General features: G+C 38.1%; 1 protein-coding gene and 1 long non-coding RNA gene across 3 annotated transcripts in view; one reads left to right on the top strand and one right to left on the bottom strand.

Annotated features, from left to right (window-relative positions):
- The window catches only part of LOC116880955, an 80780-nt gene extending 79749 nt beyond the window's left edge, over positions 1-1031 (bottom strand). Inside the window, exon 1 of the long non-coding RNA XR_004385304.1 lies at positions 889-1031. This is a non-coding gene — a long non-coding RNA (uncharacterized LOC116880955). The remainder of the gene's footprint in view (positions 1-888) is intronic.
- Positions 1032-1671: 640 nt separating this feature from the next.
- Positions 1672-22642, top strand: part of PDK1 (pyruvate dehydrogenase kinase 1) — a 30268-nt gene continuing 9297 nt past the window's right edge. Inside the window, exons 1-8 of one of the 2 annotated variants that reach the window (XM_032880466.1) lie at positions 1672-1996; positions 3849-3990; positions 7167-7238; positions 9167-9351; positions 9637-9732; positions 10930-11007; positions 12584-12660; positions 14463-14561. In XM_032880466.1, coding sequence (XP_032736357.1) covers positions 1792-1996; positions 3849-3990; positions 7167-7238; positions 9167-9351; positions 9637-9732; positions 10930-11007; positions 12584-12660; positions 14463-14561 — 954 coding nt within the window. In that variant the 5' untranslated portion in view covers positions 1672-1791. The remainder of the gene's footprint in view (positions 1997-3848; positions 3991-7166; positions 7239-9166; positions 9352-9636; positions 9733-10929; positions 11008-12583; positions 12661-14462; positions 14562-22642) is intronic. The other variant, XM_032880464.1, reaches the window with a different exon arrangement.

Consider the following 22642-nt stretch of genomic DNA (forward strand, 5'->3'; position numbering starts at 1 on the left):
TCCTCTAAGATATTTTCACCAAAGTCATAACAACAACCATGTTAATAGATACCTGAAAAAACTGTTAGAGGCACCGCTTTCAGAGACTATGTTCAGGTGCTGTTTCCACCCCATTCCCTCAACTACCTACACCTGTTTCCAGGTGGGCACTGTTCTTCAAGCTAACCTTGTGGGACTAACACAGCCTAAAAAGAGACTGTCTTCTCATTCTTTATACATATACTTTATATAACCCAAGACCTGACCACTATGGAGAAATGAATTGTTATTCTACACCAGTAACTGCTGGAGATATAGATGTATACATGTTTTATTGATAAACTACCCATGAAAAAGTAATTTTTCAAAAGTTAAGACATACCAAAGCCCTGGGGATGGATATATGGGGAAGTAGCCCTGGAGAGAAGGGACAGCTGTGGGAATTTTCAGCATAGATTGCTGCCTTTGCAGCTCTATCGGGTTAAACCAATATGAGAAATTGTCTAGTCCTGGATTCACTACAGACAGTTCCCGATTTTCAACAGTTCAACTTACGATTTTTCCACTTTACAATGGTGAGAAACTGATACCCATTCAGTGGAAATCATACCTTGAATTTTAATCTTTTCCCAAGCAAGCTGAAATGGGATACAATATTCTTTCGTGATGCTTGCAGCAGCAGCAGCAGCTCCAACTCAGCCCTACAATCCCCAGGGTAAACAACCCACGTACAGCCATTCCGCTTTTCACTTTCGGGGTAGTTAATCAGTAAAGTGTTACTATAAAATAGGCTTTGATTTAGAGGATTTTGCCCAACTGTTGGCTAACGGAAGTGTTCCGAGCACGCTTAAGGTCGGCTAGGTTAAGCTATGATGCTGGACAAGTGTATTAAATGCATTTTCAACTTACCATATCCAACCCCATCATAAGTTGAGGAAATTGGAGAAGAGGAAAAGCTGGAACAGGCAAACTGTGAAGCTGAGAAGACGTTAAGAGAATGTCAGTCAAGGGGAGGGACGCCTCATCGTGGTTGCTGACCGTGCCGAAGAGGCCTACACCTGAAGCTTCAAGTTGGGCTGCCAATCATCTTCTGGGTCTGCAGTCGCTGGTAATATTTAGGGATACGTTCCCCAGGCTTCATTCGCATTTTTGTACCGCTGCTTGGCAAGGGTCAGATCTTGAAGCTTTCTGGGTCTTGGCTTCTTTTTACCTGTGAAACGTGGAGCTTGCATCCCAGTGGAGTTTCTGGCTCGCACTCGGACTCGCAGCAGCACACCGTTATGGAAAGCGGAGCGCGCGGCCGGGTCCTTGAGGCTTTCGGCAGAGGCTGGGGGGGGGTACAGGGAGCAGGAAGGTGTGGTTCGCTCCGAAGGAGCGTAGGAACGGGGCGCACCATAGGGCGAGCCCGGCTTAGCAGCCCGGGTGCCGCCGCCACCTGCGGGCTTCCCAGCTGCGCCGCGGGGCGGGTCGGGGACTGCGGAGACCGGGAACACTCCGGCGCCCGCGGCTTCCGGCCCGCAGAGCTGCGCACACACTAGCTGCCCCTTGGCTCACCGGCCCCGCCCAGGCGCGCGGGGGCTGGACTTCGGCCCATGGGCGGACCCCGCACACGGTCCCGCCTCTCTCCCCGCCTCCCTTTCTGGGTCCCGCCTAGCGGCGCAGGGGGCCGGGCTCCGGCGAGGGGGCGGCGGCCGCGGCGGTGACAGCCGCTCCCCGCCCCTGAGGGTCGCCACGTCCCTCACGTACCGCCCGGCCCAGGCGCGGAGCGGCGACCTGGCGGCCGCTGCTCCGGCTCCTCCGGCGGGGGTCGGCATGAGGCTGACGCGGCTGCTGCGCGGAGCCGCCTCGGCCGGCCTGGGCTCCGGGCTGCGCGCAGCTAGCCCCGCCGGCGCCAGCCGCAGCCTCAGCTCGGATTCGGGCTCGGGGCCAGCGCCCGAGAGCGGCGTTCCGGGTCAGGTGGACTTCTACGCGCGCTTCTCGCCGTCCCCGCTTTCCATGAAGCAGTTCTTGGACTTCGGTGAGTGGGGCTCGGGCCTCGGGCCTTTGTGCGCGGCCCTGCGCGGGGAAATGCGGCCCCTGACCCGGGCCGGGCCCGGCCGGCGCAGGCCCCCTCTCACCTCCGGCGCACCCCCTCCTCCGTAACGTCTCTCCCCCAACGCTTGAGACGCTTCCTTCCCCCCTTGCGGACAGATCCTCTAGCTCAGGTGCTGGCGCCGGCGGGCGGGATAAATAACTGGGGGCGTGTGCATTTTGACCGTGTATTGTTGAAAAACAAACCCGGAGGGCCGCGGGCGGAATGACCTCCCGCCTTTCAGCGCACGTGTGCAGAACGGCGCGCTCTGCCAGGTCCCTTCCGAAGAGCTGAGCTCCGGCTGGAAGCAAGTGTGTGCACACCTCCGGGAGTCGTGTTCGGATTCTTCACAGTGATGATAAATGCTCAGCTTTGTACAATGATGATTGCATAAAATTGACGTGATGAATGGAGAAGCAAGTTATAACTGGCCTGAGTGTTTCATAGAATGTTTTCCGTGCCGCTTGCCTAATAGCGTTTCCACCAACAGCACATTAATTTCATCATCAGCAGTCTTGAGCACGTGTAAACTGCGTGAACACTAGTGCTGTGGGGATTGCCACATTTCACCTTGCAGAAGCGACTATCCACTTTGCGCTTCCTCTGGTGGACGCTTCTTGATTTTCTCTGGAAAGGATGCAACAGATTGCAGAGAAATTTGCAAAGTTAGGCTTTTAACTTAGACTTCTCATGGGGGGGGGTTGGAAGGGGAAGGAAAAACTAATAAACCAATAAAGTAAAATTTCAGTAGAAAAAGTTATCTTCTGCATTGTGAGTACTGAGTAAGTCAGTAAGGGATCATTAGTGGGCTCAAAAGATATCAGCATAGCTGGCAGCTTTATCTTAAAATTGTGGTGTACAGTGGCAATTTGGGGGGTGGCAAAGCCCTGGGTTTTTTGCTTTTACCTTAAAATGATTGTAGTGTGATTAAGGGGTGAGTTTGGTCTTGTTCACGGTATCCTATTAAATTTTCACAAGAAAATGCTTTCCTTTAATTCGGCAATTCCTGCTATGGACAATCTAGTTTTTGCTAAGTTGCCTCTTGCTAAAACAGCAAGATTAAATTCATGAGTTTAAAACACATTGCTGAAATAACAAGTTAGTTTAACTTCAAATGGAACTGCTTGCCAAAGGCTATTCTACAACTGTTCTGCTTAGCTTCTTGATGGGAGTGAAGTCCAGGAATCACACAATTGAATAAAATCGGGTTGGTGGGGGGCAGTGAGTGGTTGGGGAGAGGTGCTGCAGGGATTCAAAGCTTGAAGATTGTTGCTGAACAGGCATTGGTATTTTTTGCTTTCTGCTGCCTGAAAGCCCTCCTCTACATTGAGTCTTGCTTTTCATGGTTCCCAAGTATATGATAACATTTCTCTGTTTATCTTAGGTATTCATTTCTTATAAAGCTGGAGTTAGGAAACAGATTTTCAAAATAATAGCAGCAACAGGTTACATAGGGTAGGCTTTGGCAGGTGCTACTCTTAATTAGATTCCACGCCTTGCTCAGGCTTGCTCAGACTTGCTCAGGTTCCCTTGGTTCTAAGATGATCCCAGTAAGGATGCAAGTGATGGAGACAGGAAAGTATCTTCGTCAATCTACAAAACAATGTCAGGAATTAGGAGGTCATTTAGGATGCCGCACAACCCTGGGTTATCTTGTCCCTTGCCTCCTCTTCCTTTCCCTCTCATTATGGTGATGCTGCCACTCTGACATTGCCCAGTAACTGTGTTTCTCCTTGCCTCTTGGCTTCTGTGCCTTATGGGCTCTACTTATTGCTGTTCCTACCGTGTTTGGTTTTAGGATCTATGAATGCTTGTGAAAAGACTTCATTTATGTTTCTGCGGCAAGAGCTGCCTGTTAGATTGGCAAATATAATGAAAGAAATAAGTCTTCTTCCAGATAACCTTCTCAGGACTCCATCAGTTCAATTGGTACAAAGCTGGTAAGATTCCCATGTTGTGTTTGCAATTTCAGTGGACTTGTAGACTTCATGTAAGGTGAAAACAAATTCTTTTTTTACTCTTCAGTGGAATCTTATGTTAGTAAGAACATTCCCCCTCCTTTTATGGGTATATCTAGGCTTGTCCCTTGAATCCTGGACTCTACCATTCCTTGGCTTTGGAAAAGAAAACCAATCAGAACTACACAGAAATACACATACTAAACGTAGGATTTGTGTTATTGAATATGCAGGATGTTGTAATAAAAAATATCTACCATGTGTTGATGGTTAGGGATTTATATATATTACCTTTAATCTCTTCGACAGCTCTGCTCATTAATCATTTTTATTGCCATTTTATATATGAGGAAACTGAGGCACCTACAGGTCTTTTGCTGAAGGCAGTACCAATCATAGTGGAGCTGAGATTCAAGCCCAGATTTGTTTCTTTCTACTATACCATGTTATAGTCAGAATGATAAAATGTATTAAAGCATGTATATATTTTTTAATAAACTGAATTTGTTTTATTGCAGTATATCTTTATCGAACACAAAAGTTAAAATCTTTTTTCTACCATTTAAAAATAATTAGAAGTTAGTAGAATCATATAAGAAACTATGATCTCTCTTCCGAAATATGACAGTGGGGGTGCATACATATGTGGTCACTTAAATACAGCCTTTCTTGGTAATCTTATTAATTTAAGAGTACTAGTCTCTTAAGCACTATACATTTCAAATGAATGAGTTTACCAGTGTTCAGTCGTAGATAGAAAACAAAAGGTAGCTGCAAGATTTTTTCCCAGTTACTATTCATGGAGATCTTAGCTTTTTTTGTAGGTATCATAGTTTGTAGGAGAAACTGATAGAACTTCAATTTTAAAAGACAAGTGAGGAGCACCTGGGTGGCTCAGTCATTAAGTGTCTGCCTTCAGCTCCGGTTACGGTCCCAGTGTCCTGGAATCAAGCCCCACATCAGGCTCCTTGCTTGGCGGGAAGCCTGCTTCTCCCTCTCCTGCTTTCGCTGTCTCTCTCCTTGTCAAATAAATAAAATATTATTTTTAAAAAAAGCAAAAGAAGTATGATTGCTATAATATGTGTTACTGAGATGCTTGCTATCTGTAGTTCAAATACGGAACAGTTATAAATACGGTTTAGAGAAGAGGCATTTGTTAGGAACTATGATGGAATATAAATGAGAACATGTAGTTTTCTATGGAAGCATATTCCTGTTTTGAAAATTCTTCGTTAAAAATAGAATATGCTACATTTTGAAATCTAATCTGCACTCAAAACATTGTAGGTGCTCAACTATCTCTTGAATAAAGAGCATACATAGTTTTTCTTGCCAGTGAAGAGAAAAGTGAGGGTTAAAGCAAATACCAGAATCACTTGACTTTGGAATGCTTTGGACTGCAGAGAGGAGCCGTGCTTGTCAAGAACAGCTTTCCAAACCAACATATGGATTTACAGATTTTTAAAAACACTTTCATTGCCTGCTGGATCCCTACTAAAGACATTTGTAGATAAAGTGCCAACCGAGCAACCGAAGCAGACCCTGTATCTTAGAAGGTTACTGAATAGTAGTAGTGAAGTGTTTTCACCTCTGGCCCTGGACTGCTATTGTGCCTGGCAGCATGACCTTGATGAAGTCATTTGGCTCTCCTCATTTTGCTCTGTCCTTAACAGGTGATTTGCCACCTTGAATTGTTAGGTAAATTAAAAACCTACATTTTCATGACTTTTGTTTTTGTTCAGCTCTGTTTAAAAGAACTATGTGGTAAATTATTTTAACAAGTGTTTGTTGACTGGATGTTGATGGACATAAGCTATTAACCTGGAGCGTGCATGCTTCCAAAGGATAACCACCTTCAGCGCTAGCTGATCATTGCCAATGCAGAAACCCTGTCCAGATCATCTGATTTTTGTGTATTTGTTTATTTATTTATTTATTTTAAAGATTTTATTTATTTATTTGACAGACAGAGATCACAAGCAGGCAGAGAGGCAGGCAGAGAGAGAGGAGGAAGCAGGCCCCCCGCAGAGCAGAGCACCCAATGTGGGGCTCCATCCCAGGACCCTGGGATCATGACCCAAGCCGAAGGCAGAGGCTTTAACCCACTGAGCCACCCAGGCGCCCCTGATTTTTGTGTATTTAAAGAAGAGTCAAAAGTCTAGATTTTTAATGTAGAATTTCCCAGTTTTGAAAGATTGCAACTAATTAAACATTTTTTTTTTAAACACTCAAGTCCTGTAAGGCATATAAGGTTTTAAAGCTCAGGTGTTAAGTTAGACTCATAGACTGAGGTAGGCAGGCTTGCACATTTTACTGAAACTAAGACAAGTTAAGTCATTTGCCCCAGATCACATAGTTCATGGTAACAAACTCAGTTCCATTGACAATCAGCATTTATACTATAGAGTGGTAAATTTAAGATAATGAAAAATTATTTTAGAGTATATAACTTAAAAAAAAAGAAGTGGGAAATCTTAAAATTATTATTTTAAAAGATTTTATTTATTTATTTATTGAATTTATTTGAGAGAATGTGCTCACGCACCAGCATGCACAGAAGTAGGGGGAGGGGCAAAAGGGGAGGAAGAAGCAGACTCCCTGCTGATGGGGTGGCTCCATCCCAGGACCCTGAGATCATAACCTGAGACAAAGGAAGCCACTTAACCAACTGAGCCACCCAGGTGCTGCAAAATCCTGAAATTCTTTTTTTTTCTTTTTTTTTTTAAGATTTTATTTATTTGACACAGAGAGAGAGAGAGACAGCATAAGCAGGGGGAGTGGCAGGCAGAGGGAGAAGGAGAAGCAGGCTCCCTGCAAAGTAGGGGGAGCCCATTGTGTGACTGGATCCCAGGATGCTGGGATCATGACCCAAGCCGAAGGCAGTCACTTAACCAACTGCGTCACCCAGGCACCCAACATCCTGAAATTCTTAATTTAACCTATGTTTTTAGGGGAAAAGGCACTTTCTACTACTTTGTGCCAGGCACTTTGCTTAAATGTGAATGGGTCTAAAAATCCTACTTCAACCATAATTTGTAGCAGTATTGTAAATTAAAAATAAAAAGATGTTAAAATTAAAAATACCTTTTTAGTATTTTTACAATATTGAACTTCGAAAATGTAAAAGAACAAATTTACCCCACTGATTTGCATTTTAGGTATATCCAGAGTCTTCAGGAGCTTCTTGAATTTAAAGACAAAAGTGCTGAAGATGCTAAAACTATTTATGAGTAAGTTCACTATTTTGATCCTATTCTCAATACAATTTTTATACTCTTTAAATGTCATATAAAAAATATAAGTATATTGAGCTTAAACCTGCTATTGGGTCACTTTAGGGAAATTAACTTTCAATTTCTCTCCACTCCACAACATATGATAGTATGTGTCTATAGCAGCTCATATAGGTACTACAAATACCATAAGTCAGTAAATATAAGAAAAGACACAGTTAAAGTGTGGTGATCAGTGGAAATCTAGATGTGGCCTCGGAGCCATTTGGATGGTAGGGAACTGGTGAGGACTCAACCTGGAGAGTGCATGCCACCTTCAACACTGGCGGGTCATTGCCAGTGCACAAATACTATCTGGATTGTCTGATTTTTGTGCGTGTGTTTAAAGAAAAGCAGTAAGCTTAGACTTTTAAAATCTCCCAATTTTGAAGATTGCAACTAATTAAAACAAATTTTTTAAATACTGAAGGCCTATAAAAACATGTCTGTAAGTCTCACTTTATGACCTTTGGCCTGTAAGATAATGAAAGTAATATAACCAATTTAATAACTAGCATACCAGAATTGATAAACCCAGGTAGTCCTCTAAGAAGTTACCTGCTTATTCCAATGAATGTTGCTCAGAACTTAAAGACCACTTCTTTCACTGTCCTTAGCGTTCACTACACTTTTTTTTTTTTTTTACTGTCTTTAAAGATGATGGCAACATTTCACTTTTTAAATGTGTTTTGGTCTGAAAATAAGATCAAGGATTTACTCTCTGCCTACGTATAAAGCACACTATGTATTAAATCTTTAAAACAATGCTATTCAGTTAATGCTATCTGTGCACAAAGAAGTTAAGAAACTTAAGGTAGCATTGAACTCAAATAGCCAACTAGGGGTAGCATTAGGATTTGAACTGAAGCCCTCTTACTTAAATATTATGCTACAAAACCTTCTGAAAATGGTTAGAGCTGAATCTAAAAAAGACAGAGAGCAATCAAGCAGAATAATACTGTTTGGGGTTTTGAAAAGAGAGAAGTGAAATAAAGGGTGACTAGAAATGATGAGTTGTTTGTTGTTTTTGAGGAGTTCTCTTGTTTGTATTTGAGATTAGCAGTTTGGTTTTGAAGCAGATTACAACTAGGAATTCCAAAAATATTTTGAGCCGTGAGAGCATCATTGAAATAAGTTAATAGTACTCAAGATGATGACTTTGAATGGGAAAGCACTCATTCAGAAGTGTAAATTCTGATGGGTATGTTACAAGATGGATTTTGTTATTTCATAATTAAGACTTTTCTCTTTTATTTAGGTCTTTAAATGCAATAATGTCTTCTAAATGACAGAAGTGGGAAGGCTGGATGACTCAGAAATTTTTCTTTTAACACAACAGTAGACTCTTCCTCTCCCATTTTTAAACTTAATAGATTCAATGAAATTAGAATTTCTTTTACTTTTCTCAGTGGTTTCTTTCTCTCTTGGAGCCATAGGGAATAGTTCCCCAAACAGGCAGGCTTTATTGGTTCATTCATCTTTATTCCTTACAGAGCATGTGTTCCCTAGAAGCAAACACTGTCTTCTCTTAATGCTGAACATCCTAGGAATACTTTCCTCATTGGGATTGCTTAGATGATCTGAGCTGATAATGGTTAAAGAAAACCCTTAACATTTTTAGGATTGTGTTTTGTGGCAGCCTTATTTTTTAGGAGTTCCAAGAAAATAAGTTTCAAAAGTTTTATTTTGGAGAATTTTGTACTGTCATTGATTTTGTGTATTTATGGTCTGAAATTTATTTAAATAAGCATAAGAAAACATACACCAGTGGTCTTTTTTACTGTATCGGGGATTTCTTGCCTAGTATAGGTTAGTTAAACTTACATTTTGGTGTTAAATTCACTTGTCTAAACATTTGGCAATTTTGACAAGTCAGGTTTGTTTAGCTTTACAGATACTGTGATCCGGATCAGGAACCGACACAATGATGTTATTCCCACGATGGCCCAGGGTGTGATTGAATACAAGGAGAGCTTTGGGGTGGATCCTGTCACCAGCCAGAATGTTCAGTACTTTTTGGATCGTTTCTACATGAGTCGCATTTCAATTAGAATGTTACTCAATCAGCACTGTAAGTATCCAGAAGTCAAGAGAAGAAGCAAAATGAAATGAATATATACGTATATTTTAAACTTATTTAGAAAACTTCTCTTTGGAAACATTTAATTTTGCTTTTTTGTATATTAAGTAAATTACCGTACAAAGGAGGTATTTTCATTGAATGTAAAATACTATGTGTATATTTAAGGAGAATATCTACTGTTTGGTACCATTTAGAGAAACAGTCTTCAAATCTGGAAAAAGCAGTTATAGAGAGTTATAGCTTATTTTGTTCTTTTTTTTTTTTTTTTGATAGCTTTATTGTTTGGTGGAAAAGGCAAAGGAAGCCCAGCTCATCGAAAACACATTGGAAGCATAAATCCAAACTGCGATGTAGTTGAAGTTATTAAAGGTAAATATTTATATTTCTTCTTTCAGGAAAGATGCAAAAATCAAAATTGTTAAGTAGTTTTTTTTTTTTTTTAAAGATTTTATTTATTTATTTGACAGGATCACAAGTAGGCAGAGAGAAAGGAAGGGAAGCAGGCTCCCTGCTGAGCAGAGAGCCCGATGTGGGGCTTGATCCCAAGACTTTGGGATCATGACCTGAGCCGAAGGCAGAGGCTTCAACCCACTGAGTCAACCAGGCAGCCCGGGTGTTATTGCTTGCTATTAAAACAATTATTTATATCTTGAGATAAAGTGTTAGGGCAAATATATGGATTTGAAAATAAGTTTATGACGTTAAATTGTACATTATATATAGAATGAATATTTTGTTGATATACTTTGTTAGGCAAAGTATGGTGATACTGTGGGGATATCTGTTTCACTTCAAAAAGTATATATCACCCTATACGACGAGCCATAATTCATAATAGTTTGGTTTGCATCTTTCCACACTTTTTCCTCTTATGCCACATATACTCCTATACATATGTAATTGTTGGTCTTACATTGTTTGTTTTGGAAAATGGGTGCGATATGTATTTTTCTCTACAAGTTTAGAGCCATCATTCCATGTTCAGTACATATCAATACACTTCAGGGTTTTGAATGGCTTCATGGGTATATCAGAATGTATTAATCCATCCTTCTGTTGCTTCATGTTTAGGCGGTTTTCATTTTTTTTTTATTACCAGCAGCAATACTGCAGTGAACATATTTAGCTATCTGCTGACTTTGCTAGTATTTTAGAAAGAAAGATTCCTAACATTCAAGACATTTAAAATGCATTTAAAATTTTGATACCTCCAAAAAGGTATCAGATAATGAATGAGAGTATCTGTATTCTAAACTTTCACCAACTCTACATGTTTGTTACATGTATTATAAATAGTTCCTTCACCTTGCTGTTTTTACTTTGTTTATGGTGTCTTCTATTTTGATGTCTTTATTTTCATATAATCATATCTGTCATTTTTCCTTCATGGGTATTAGGTTTTGTCATGTCATACTTAAGAAGACCTTCCCCAAATAAGATAATTGAAGTATATTTTCACCTATAGACAGTTTTAAAATTTCATTGATCAGTACTATTGCCACCTTAATGCGTGATATAGAAGTAAATTTATTTTAATGCTTTTTTTTTTGTTTTGATTCACACTAGATGGCTATGAAAATGCTAGGCGTCTGTGTGATTTGTATTATATTAACTCTCCTGAACTAGAACTTGAAGAACTAAATGGTAAGCGTGGTGGTGTCTTTTCCTCAATGATTAGTGTTGTGATTATCTGAGAAGCAATGATAAGAAGAATTTAGATGTGTCTTAATATAAAAGGACTTTTCATCAACTTCTTTACTGAAGATGAAGGCTGAGGGAGAGCAGTCATGTTAAGAATTGTGTGTGCATATGCGCGCACGCACGTGTGCACGTGTGTGTGTGTGTAATTTAGTTGGATTCTGTTTGAAAAGCATTTTGGGCTCTTCTTCCCCATTTTGTGTATATTTAATTGATGATGTTCATTCTTTCCTTATTTTTGTTCTGTTTTGGTTGTAGAAAAAATGATGCCAAGAAAATTGCGTTTGACTGTTATATGTACTCCAATAATGTAAAATTCACCCTTTAAGAATTCTGTTTCCTGAGTAGTGAATCATTTTTTATTGTTGAGGAAGTAAAAAGACTGGAGGTATAAAGAGGAAAGAAAAATGCTCTTCTGTTTGAGAATCTGTTTATCTTTGATGATCTTTTCACCCTGACTAGTACCTTTTGGACAAAAAAAAAAAATTCTGATGTCTTGGAAGGAAGACATGTCTTGGAAGGAAGTTGATAAATCTGATTGTGTTTCTGTGGGGGTGGGGTAGTTGGGTAGAGGGAAAAACAGTTACTAAGTTAAGATGTCCCTTTAAGAATACAATTAAATAGGCTTTTCCTAAACTGTATTCTGGACCTTACAGTGGGAGAACAGTGGAAGAAGTTCTTCACTTGAAAATAGAATTGTTTGGTGTTTTTCTAAAGCCATATTAACTCTTTTGTTTCATAACAATACCACTCAGTAAAGAATCACAATGCACAAATGATAGTTTAGGAACCTGAACTGTGAGCAGTTTCCAGGTGTCCCATCCATGTTTCCACGGGGCGGTTTATTCAGAGGAGAGTCCAATTTATTGGATCAATTAGAATTCTAAGGTATGGTGAGTCTTACTCCTTTGCTCTACTTAAAGTTCTGTTTTACATACTTCCTTCCTGCCCCCCTCCCCCTGCCCTGCCACTGCATCTCCAATTGGGCTTCTAAATTTAATAAAATGTTTGACTGTAGAATTCATATCCCTTGATAAATTGATGCTAGCTTAATTTAATTCAGATCTGTATCCATAGAAATGCCTGAAATAAAACAGAAAACATTGCATATGGTGAAACATTTAAAAAATGACTTTTTAAAAAAATAGTATATTGATGTGAGTTGGACCATGGAACTTAGATAAGACTTTAACGATTTTGTTTTGGAAAATAAAATTCTGACCTTAAGGCCGAGAGTCCTTTTAAAAGACTCACCATCATAGTGAAAATGGGAAGCTGGGTTGGCTAACAGTTATGCAGGATCACAAGAATGACTGCAAACTCATGTTGTCACCATCAGTTATAAATCTGTGTGAATGTGGGGTCAAACACTAACGCAGTGAAGAACAGGGATGGCAGTTCTCCCCCAAATAATACTACCCTCCATAGTAAATGTTTTCTTTTCATCACTACACAATATATTCTTGAAAATGCTTTAAGCACATCTCTCTGTACTTTCATATTTTTCTCTTCTGCTCTGTAGCAAAATCACCAGGACAGCCAATACAAGTGGTTTATGTACCATCCCATCTCTATCACATGGTGTTTGAACTTTTCAAGGTTTGTAAAATAGTATTACATAACCTTTATCAGTCCTTTCCTGAGGTTAGGGATCTGCTCTACCAGGTTTTTCTCCCTTGCATTTCAAGATGTCATTTCATGCTCAGTGTCATGTCACATTGCTGGAGATCAGCGTTTTCTCCCTGCTGATGGGAACTTTAGTGTAGTGGTAAGCTTGTACTTGGAAGACAGAAAGAATTGGGCCTGAATTCCAGTTCTGCCATTTAATCTCTGTGTGACATTGGACAAATCAGTCAACCTTTTTGAGCCTATGTTTCCTCTTCTATAAAATGAGGATAATACTATCCAGGTTGTTAGGAAGATTGGGAGTAGCCTACTAAGTGTCCAGAACAATGGTAGCTCAGGGTAAGTGTTCAATAAAGTTCTATTTTTACAAAATAGAATATTTAGAAGAATGGTTCTCAATTTTCCACCCTTAGAAGACCAGAGTCCCACTATTATATATTTGGGGGGGAGGGTTGAGAAAGTCATTTATATTGGCTTACAGGGCTTTTGCTATTATATTTGCTCTTTACAACAAATTTCAAAAACTAAATAAAATTATGCTAGAAATGTTGAGTACTTTATCCCCTAATAACCCACCAGTGACGCTTGGTGATACACAGAAAAGTGAGTGATGAGGAGTGGTACAGGTCCTCGTAGCTGAAAATGACTGCCCTAAATCAAGCCTATATAGTCAGTTTCTCTTACTTTAGTTACCGTGTCTTGAGCCAGTAGTCAACTAGTAGAGAGCAGAGGTGACTTTCAGTCTGATCATGAAAAAGAAAAATACTCTGAAACACGGAAAATCTGACTGAATTCTTAGAACAGCAAGAGTTCAAGAATGCTCTTTTGTTCCTTAGACAGCAAGAATGTATCGAATACCTTACAAAAAATCTTTCTATCCAACTGGTTAAATAAATAAGCAATTGGCACTTAAGGGATTAAAATTAATTTTTCCTTAAAATTTCAGTTACTAAAGATCTTATTCCCCATGATGCTTAATAAAAGAAATATCATATTCTATAATAGATTTTACATAGTGTCACTAATAATGGCTTTCATTTGGAACCAAATCTTAAATAGCCTTTGGTAGAGATGATAGCATCTCTTCCCCAGGGATACTCAACCCTGATGGGTATGCCTTGGTCACACACTCCTATTTCCAAATTCAGCCCCATCTTTTGCCTTTTTAACCAAATCGAGTTTTATCAATTTCTATTGCAATGCTACATGTCATGTTATCTTTTTGTGCTTATACTATGTTGGCATTGTGTACTGTGTATCCTTTAGGAATTGATCAAAACAGTTTCACAGTGTAAATATCCTTAGTTTCAAACTAGTGGAGAATTGGATTAGTTTCTACATCATAATAAGACCACTACTGTGAATACTACATGAAAAAAATTTTTTTTTCCTTCAAAGTAATCTATGGCCATTAAAATGATTCTTAAAAATAGGGACAAAACTTTTCAAAAATAAGGTTTACTTGTTACCTACTAAATTATAGACGTATTTGGATAGAATCTTCAGCTTCAGTGTAAACTAGTCAAAGTGTTGAGATGCCTGGTTTTGGAAAATGTGCAGAATTTAGTTGAAATCTTTAAATCAGAGTATTTCAAAAGTCCTCCAAAATTGACAATAATTTTGAAAATTCTTCAAATACAAGAATTGTGATACTTTGGCCTATCTCCAACAAATTAAAATTTTTAAAATCTCATATCATATATATATATATATTTAAAATTATAATTAGTCTTTTTTTGAAGTTGTATTTTGAATGGAACCGTAATATATTTCAGAATGCAATGAGAGCAACGATGGAACACCATGCTGACAAAGGTGTTTACCCTCCTATTCAAGTCCACATCACACTGGGTAATGAGGATTTGACTGTGAAGGTAAGTGTTTTCTGGCTTGTTTGTTTGTTTTAATTGATGCACAGGCATGTACATAATTTCCTGAAGACATAACTTATTCTTGGGAGAAAGAAATCCTACCTCTAATAGTTAATAAGCACATTGCTTCATTTACCTGGCAGAGTCTGGAAATTATCCCCTGAGTCTGTTTTTATTCTGGTCCATAATCCAGATTATTCAAGGAAAAGTAAATCCTGAAGACAGACAGTTTAGCAGTGATCTTGAATATCCACTTGGATAAGTAAAAGCTAAAACATCTGAATGTTTACAGTGTTATATAGATAGTATATAATGTTTCATTTTTAAACAATGTTTTTCGATCTACTTTTATTTCATTTGCTTCTCATAAAAGCTCTTTACTTAGGAGCACAGGTAATCTTATTGTTGATTTTACAGATGAGGAAACTAAGACACAGTGAGTAGCTCATAATTTCAGAGCAAATAAATGCCACAGAACATGAAATCAGGCTCTGACTTCAGGGTTTTTCTACTTCATCGTTCAGATAGTCCAGTTTCTTAGAGTATGATGATTCTCTTTTTTAAATAATCATTGTAAATTTTGTTTTAAAGTAATAAATGCAAAGAGTTTAAAAATCAAATATATTAGTTCCTGGCCATTTGTGGGTCACTATTGTCTTTTAGTTATTTTTTCTGGGACTTATTGGGATATTTTTCAGTAGTATCCTGATATTACAATTTCTGAAACATAAAAATTTTCAAGAGCAAATATTAGCTTTCTGTTACAGTAGCTGAGGAGTTAGCTCTTTTAGAGCACCTCCCCTCCCCGACCTAACCTCCCCTGCTCTTTTCCCAGTATTTAAGTTCATACTTGAAATTCTAGATTGAAAATAATCATCTTGGAGAATTTTGAAGGCATCTACTGTTCCTTATTTCAAAAGCATATAATTCAGTTACTCAGCCATCAAAAAAGAATGAAATCTTTGCCATTTGCAATGATGTGGATGGAGCTAGAATGTATTATGCTTAAGCGAAATAAGTCAGAGAAAGACAAATACTGTAAGATTTCACTCATGTGGAATTTAGTGAACAAAATGGATGAACATGTATTAGGGGGGGGGGAAGAGAGGGAAACAAACCATAACAGACTCTTAATGATAGAGAACAGCAGGGGGTTTGATGGAGGGAGGTGGGTGGGGTGTGGGTAGATGGCAGAGGAGTATTAAGGAGAGCACTTGTTATGATGAGCACTGGGTGTTGTGTGTAAGTGATGAACCACTGAATTCTACTCCTGAAACCAATATCGCACTGTATGTTCACTAACTAGAATTTAAATAAAAATTTGAAAAAAATTTTAAAATGTGTATAATTCAGTGGTTTTTAAGAATATTCACCACTGTGTTATTTCAGAACATTTTCATCACTCCCAAAAAAACCTCCATACCCATTAGCAGTCACTCCCCAATTTCTCCTTCTCCCCAGTCCTTGGCAACTACTAATGTATTGTCTCTGTATGGATCTCCCTATTCTGGACTTTTCATAAAAATGAAATTCTGCAATATGTAGTTTTTTGTGACTGACTTCTCCCACTTAATATAATGTTATAGCAGGTATCAGTACTTCATTACTTTTTGTGGTTGAAGGATACTCTCCAGGATGGTATGACACATTTTGTTTATCCATTCATCATGTTGATGAACATCTGGGTGGTTTCCATTTTTGGGGTGTTACGAATAATGCTGCCATTCATGTCAAAGTCTTTGTGTGAACATAGGTTTTCAGTTCTCTTATGTATACACATAGAAGTTGAACTGCTTATAGGTAACTGTGTTTAAGTTTTGAGGAATTGCTGAACTGTTTTCCAAAGTGATGATACCATTTTACATTTCCACCAGCAACATATAGAAGTTCCAATTTTTCTACATCATTGTCAACATTTGTTAGAATCCGTCTTTTTGATTATAGCCATACTAATGGATATGAGTGATATCTCACTGGTTTTGGTTTGTGTGAGTCATCATTTGAGTATCTTTTCATGTGCTAATTGGCCATTTGTATATCTTTGAAAAAGTGTCAGTCAAGATCCTTTGTTCCTTCAGTTTTTAAGTGGATTGTCTTTTCATTGTTGCTAAGAGTTCACTTCCTGTATTTTTTTTTATCATAGATACTAGTTCCTGATAAGATGTATGATTTGAAAGTGTTCTATTCTGTGGCTTATCTTTTCACTTTCTTTTTTTTTTTTTTTTTTAAGAATTTATTTGAAAGGAAGGAAGAGAGTGTGTCCCCCTGCACGGGGAGAGAGAGACAGAGCACATGAGCAGGGGGAGGAGCAGAGGGCGAGGGAGAAGCAGACTTCCCGCTGAGTGGAGAGCCTGATGGGGGTCTCAATCCCAGTTCCTTGAGATCGTGACCTGAGCCAAAGGCAGATGCTTAACCAACTGAGCCACCCAGGCACCCCAGTTTTGTTCTTCTTTAAATGTTTGGTAGAATCCACCAGTGAAGCCATCTGGGCCTGAGTTTGAAAAAATTTTGATAACTAGTTCAATCATTATCAGTTTGTTCAGATTTTCTGTTTCTTTCTTTGTTTTTTTTTTTTAAAGATTTTATTTATTTATTTATTTATTTATTTATTTGAAAAAGAGAGAGAGAGAGAGGACTGTGCTGGCAGGAAGGAGGGGTAGAGGGGGAAGGAGAGAAACTCAAGCAGACTCCACGCTCAGTGGAGCCTGATGCGGGGCTTGATCTCATGACCCTGATAGCATGACCTGAGCTGAAAGAAAAAGAGTCGGGCACTTAACCAACTGAACTACCCAAGCACCCCAGATTTTCTGTTTCTTCCTGATGTGTTTTCTGTAGTTTGTGTCTTTCTAAGAATTTGTATGTTTCACCTAGATTGTTTAATTTTTTGGCATAGAATTGTTCATAATATTCCCTCATAATCCTTATTTTTGTAGGATTGCTAGTAATATCCCCACTTTCATTTTGACTTTATCAATTTGAGTCTTCTCCCTTTTTTCTTGGTCAGTCTAGCTAAAATCTTGTCAATTTTATTAATCTTTAAAAAAAACAAATTTTTTTGAGTTTTTGCCATTGTTTTCTATTCTTTATTTCATTAATTACCCCTCTAATGTTATTTCTTTCTTTTGCTTGCTTTGGAGTTAGTTTGCTCTTTTTTTAGTTTCTTAAGGTGGAAATTTAGGTTATTGATTTAAGGCCTTTTATAGCTATAAATTTCCCTCTACTGCTTTCTCTCTATCCCATTAGTTTTTTTATGGTGCATTTTCATTTATCTCAAAGTATTTTCTAATTTCTCTTGTGATTTCTTCTTTGACCCATCTGTTCTTTAGCAGTATATTGTTTAATTTGTATGTATTTGTTAATTCCCTCATTTTTTTTCTGTTATTGATTCCTAATTTCATTCTGTTGTGGTCAGAAATATAGTTTGTATGATTTCAGTCCTTTTACATTTATTGAGATTTGTTTTATGGCTAACGTATGGTCTATGGAGAATGTTACATATCCTGGAGAATGTTTCATGCGTACTTGAGAAAAATCTGTATTCTGCTGTTGTTGGATAGAGTGTTCTATAGATAGTACTTAAGCCTAATTGGTCTGTAATGTTGTTCAAATCTTCTGTTTTCTTGTTAATCTTCTTTATAGTTGTCATATCCGTTTTTTGAAAGTGGGATATTAAAGTCTCTAACTATTATTATTTTTTAAAGATTTATTTATTTATTTGACAGACAGAGATCACAAATAGGCAGGGAGGCAGGCAGAGAGAGAGGGAAGCAGGCTCCCTGCTGAGCAGAGAGTCCGATGCGGGGCTCGATCCTAGGACCCTGGGATCACGACCCGAGCCAAAGGCAGAGACTTAACCCACTGAGCCACCCAGGTGCCCCGTCTCTATTATTGTGACTTGTCTATTTCTCCCTTCAATTCTGTCCATTTTTGCTTCATGTATTTTGGAGTTCTGTTAAACTATATATATATGTTTATGATTTTATGTCTTTAATATGTTGGCCTTTTATCATTGTAAAATGCCCTTCTTTGTCTCTGATAATAATTTTTGTCTTAGAGTGTGTTTTTATCTGATTTTTATATTACCATCCCAGCTTTTTTTTTGGTTTCTGTTTCCATAGTGTATCCTTTTCCAAGATTCTACTTTTTTTTTTAAAGATTTTACTATTTTTTAAGTAATCTATAGGCCCAATGTGGGGTTTGAATTCATAACCATGAGATCCAAAGTCACATGTTTTTCTAAGTCAGCCAGCCAGGTCCCCCCCCCCCCCAAGATTTTACTTTCAACCTTTTTGTGTCTTTGAATCTAAAGTGTGTCTCTTATAGACAACACGTGGTTAAATAATGTTTTTTTTAATCCAGTCAGCCAGTGTCCACCTTTTAATTAGAGGGTTCAAGTCAGTTTCACTTAACATAATTACTGTAAATGTTGAATTTATGTTTGCCATTCTATCATTTGTTGTGTATGTATCTTATGTCTCTTTTGATTATTTCTCTATTACTGATGCCTTTTTTGTTAAAATGATATTTTCTTCCATTTTCATTTCCTTCTTCTTTCTTTTATTATATTTCTTTGAGTTATTTTCTTAGTGATTGTCCCAGGATTACAATGAACATTAATTTATCTATAACAACCTAGTTCAGATTAACACGAACTTAATTACAATAGTATACACAGGCTTTGTTCCTTTATAGGTCCATTCCCTCTCCCTTCCCATCCTTTGTACTGTTACTGTCATGAAACCTACATTTTTAAACATTGTATATTCAGCTACCCTGATTTAGAATTATGTCCTCTGAAACTGCCTTTTCAATAAGATAGGAGAAGAAAGTTACAAAAACTACACCTACAGCATTCTTTGTATCTACTATGTAATTACTTTTCCTGGTGCTCTTTATTTCTTTATGTGGATTTTACTCTCTTGTGTTCTTTCATTCCAGGCTAAAGGATTCCCTTTAGTTTTTATTAGGCAGGTTTACCAGCGATGAACTCTCAAGTTTTGCTTATTTGAGAATGTCTTGGTTGCTCTTTCATTTTTAAAGGACAGTTTAGCTAGATATAGAATTCTTAGTTGATTGTCCTTCTTTCAGCATTTTGAAAATGTGAATCCTACCACCTCTGCTGTCTATGGTTTCTAAAGAAAAATCAATTGTTAATCTTACTAGAATAGAATCCTTTGTATGTAATGAATCATTTCTCTTACTGCTTTGATTATGATTTGTCCAGATACAGATCTCTTTGAGCTTATACCTGGAATTTGATTAACATCATCTTTTTAATCAAAACTGGGAAACTTTTATCTTTCATTTCTTCAGATATCCTTTCTGCCCCCTTTTTCCTCTCCTCTTCTGGGATTCGCAGCTTGTACATGTCAGTACACTTGTTGGAGTCCCACAGGTCTCTGACACTCTTTTTCTTCATTTTTCCCCCCATTTTTCTTCATTTTTTTCTTTCTGTTTCTCAGACTGGATAATTTCAATTGACTTATTTTCACTATCACTGATTCTTTCTTCCACATGTTCAAATGTGCTGTTGAGCCCTTCTGAATTTCTATTTCAGTTATTATCCTTCTCAACTCTAGAATTTCAGTTCAGTTCTCTTACATAATTTATGTGTATTTTTTTATTGCTCTTCTCTATTTGGGAGGGCATCAACCTTGTACTTTAGTTCTTTAAAAATGGTTTCATTTAGTTCTTTCAAAATATTTAAAATAGCTGATTTAAAGTCTTTGTTTAGGGACTCCTGGGTGTTTGAGTTGGTTAAGCATCTGCCTTAAGCTCAGGTCATGAGGGGTCCTGTGATCGAATCCCGTATTACGCTCCTTGCTCAGCGGGGAGTCTGCTTCTCCCTCTGCCCCTCCTCCACTCATTCTCTAGCTCTCTCACTTTTCCGCTCTCTCTGTCAAATAAATAAATTCTTTAAAAAATATATAGATTTTGTTTAGTAAGTCTAAGTTTCCTCAGGTATAGTGTCTATTGATTCTGTCTTTTCCCCTTTGCATAGGCCATACTTTCTTGTTTCCTCTCATCTCTTATAGTTTCTATTGAAAATTAGACATTTCAAAAATAATACAGTTTGACAACTCCGAAGATCAGATACTTACCTCTCCACAAGATTAGTTGTTATTTGTTTGTTTAGTGAGTCTTTAAGCTATTTCTCTAAAGTCTTTATTCTTTAAATTGTATGGCCACTAAAATTTACTTTGTTAGCTTAGTGGTGAACTAATGATAGGACCAAAAGTTCCTTAAATGCTTGCCATCTCCCAGTCTTTGTAGAGGGTCTCCATCTGCATATTGGGACACACCTTCAACACTCAGCCAGGCATTTGACAACTCTGACTTAACCTTTGGGTCCTGCGTGTACAGAACCTCAGTCTGCCAGAGATGAAAACTTTCCTGAACATGAACAGAGCCCTGGGTATGCATATGACCTTTTAGATTCCCAGGATATCCTCGAGCTTCTCTAAGCCCCTAAGGACATCTGATTTGCTAACTTTTCCTATTAAGGTTTTTGTTTAGTCTGTTGTTTGCCTTAACTGTTGTACACTGCCCTAGGCAGCCTTCAAATTAATTAATTATCTCTAACTGTTTTTGACAAATGTTTCTGAGGATGGGAAGTGGGTGCACACGAGACTTTCTGCATTGATGAGTGCAGAGTCAGGCCAAAGAATGATAGCCTTCCCAGTGGCTACCGGGCTGCCGCTTTCACTCTGATTCCATGTTATTGATGGGAGATGGGGGTGGGAATAAGCCAAGTTAAAACACCACAGAGTCCGTTGTTTTTCTTGACTAAATGCTCCCCAGGTTGCTGCAAGCCTTTGGTTAATTTCTAGAGTTCTGATCAAAGTTGACTCTGACAGTATTTGCCTTTTTCTTGGTGCTTTGATGGATGAGACACTTTTCCTTTTTCCACTATTTTTGCTGACGTAACTCCTGCTATTCCTTTTGAGAAGACTTCTGCTTATTCCAATTCCTGTTCTTTTGTATACGACCAGTTTTAAGTGTCAGGTTTTGTTGTTTTGTCTCTTTTAACTAAAGCTTTTAAGATCTTTTCTTCAGCTTTGTTCTGATATTTCTTAATGATGTGACTTGGTATGGGTCTTTTCTTACTCATTGAGCTGGGCCCTTTAGAATTTCCACTGTTTCCTTGGTGCTTTCTTCCCTACTGCTTCATTTTCCGATAGTCCCGTTTGGAGAATGTTGGGCTTCATGAATTGATCCTCTGATTTTTCTTATCTTTTTTTCTGCTGCTTTTTATCTCTTTAAACTTTTCATTCTACTCTGTGAGATGCCCTCAACTTTGAATTCCCAACTCTTGTATTGAATTTTTGTTTCTATTATCTTACAAATTTCTGGGAACTTTTTATTTTTTATTATTCCTTTTTTATAGTATTCTGTTTAGTTTTACCTTCTTTTATCACTCTGAGGATAATAATAGCTGTTTTTTTCTAAAAAATTAATATGCCTTAACTCTCTACACTGTTTCCTCTGAGTTTCTTTCTTCTGTTTATCTCTCTTGGCTGTTCATTTAAAAAGAGTGATGCACACATAAATGTATGGCAAATACCATCTGTTTGCTAAAAAAGTAATGTGAATGCATCACTTTTTTTCAGCCCAGATGCTAATGTATGTCTATTTTTTGGTTGGTTATGTGTCAGCTACTTGCTCGTTAAGGTTTACTTGATTCAAAATAAATCCCACATGTCTTCTGCTTGGGGACCTCAGTTGTGCTACAGCATTGCCTTTCTCATAATTTTTTGCTGTTTTGTCTTTCATGTGCTTTTGCATGTTGGTCTGTAACTGTTTGCTTTTACTTGTGGTTATCCATCACAGCGTGGATTAAGAGTCACTGAATTCTTAGACACTTAGCAGAGACTTGGCCTGTGCTGGTAGGCAGGATTTGTTTGGGGTATCTGTCTCTTTAGTGTCAAGAAAGTTTCATAATGACCCAGCGATTTCCATTCCTAGGTATATACCCAAAGAAATGAGAACAGGTATTCAAGCAAAAATTAATACAAGAAGGTTCATAGCAGCATTATTCATAATAGCCAAAAACTGGAAATGTCCCAGATGACCATCAACTGATG

Source organism: Lontra canadensis, unplaced genomic scaffold, assembly GCF_010015895.1.
Source record: "Lontra canadensis isolate GAN:19392208 unplaced genomic scaffold, GSC_riverotter_1.0 scaffold69, whole genome shotgun sequence".
Taxonomy (NCBI): domain Eukaryota; kingdom Metazoa; phylum Chordata; class Mammalia; order Carnivora; family Mustelidae; genus Lontra; species Lontra canadensis.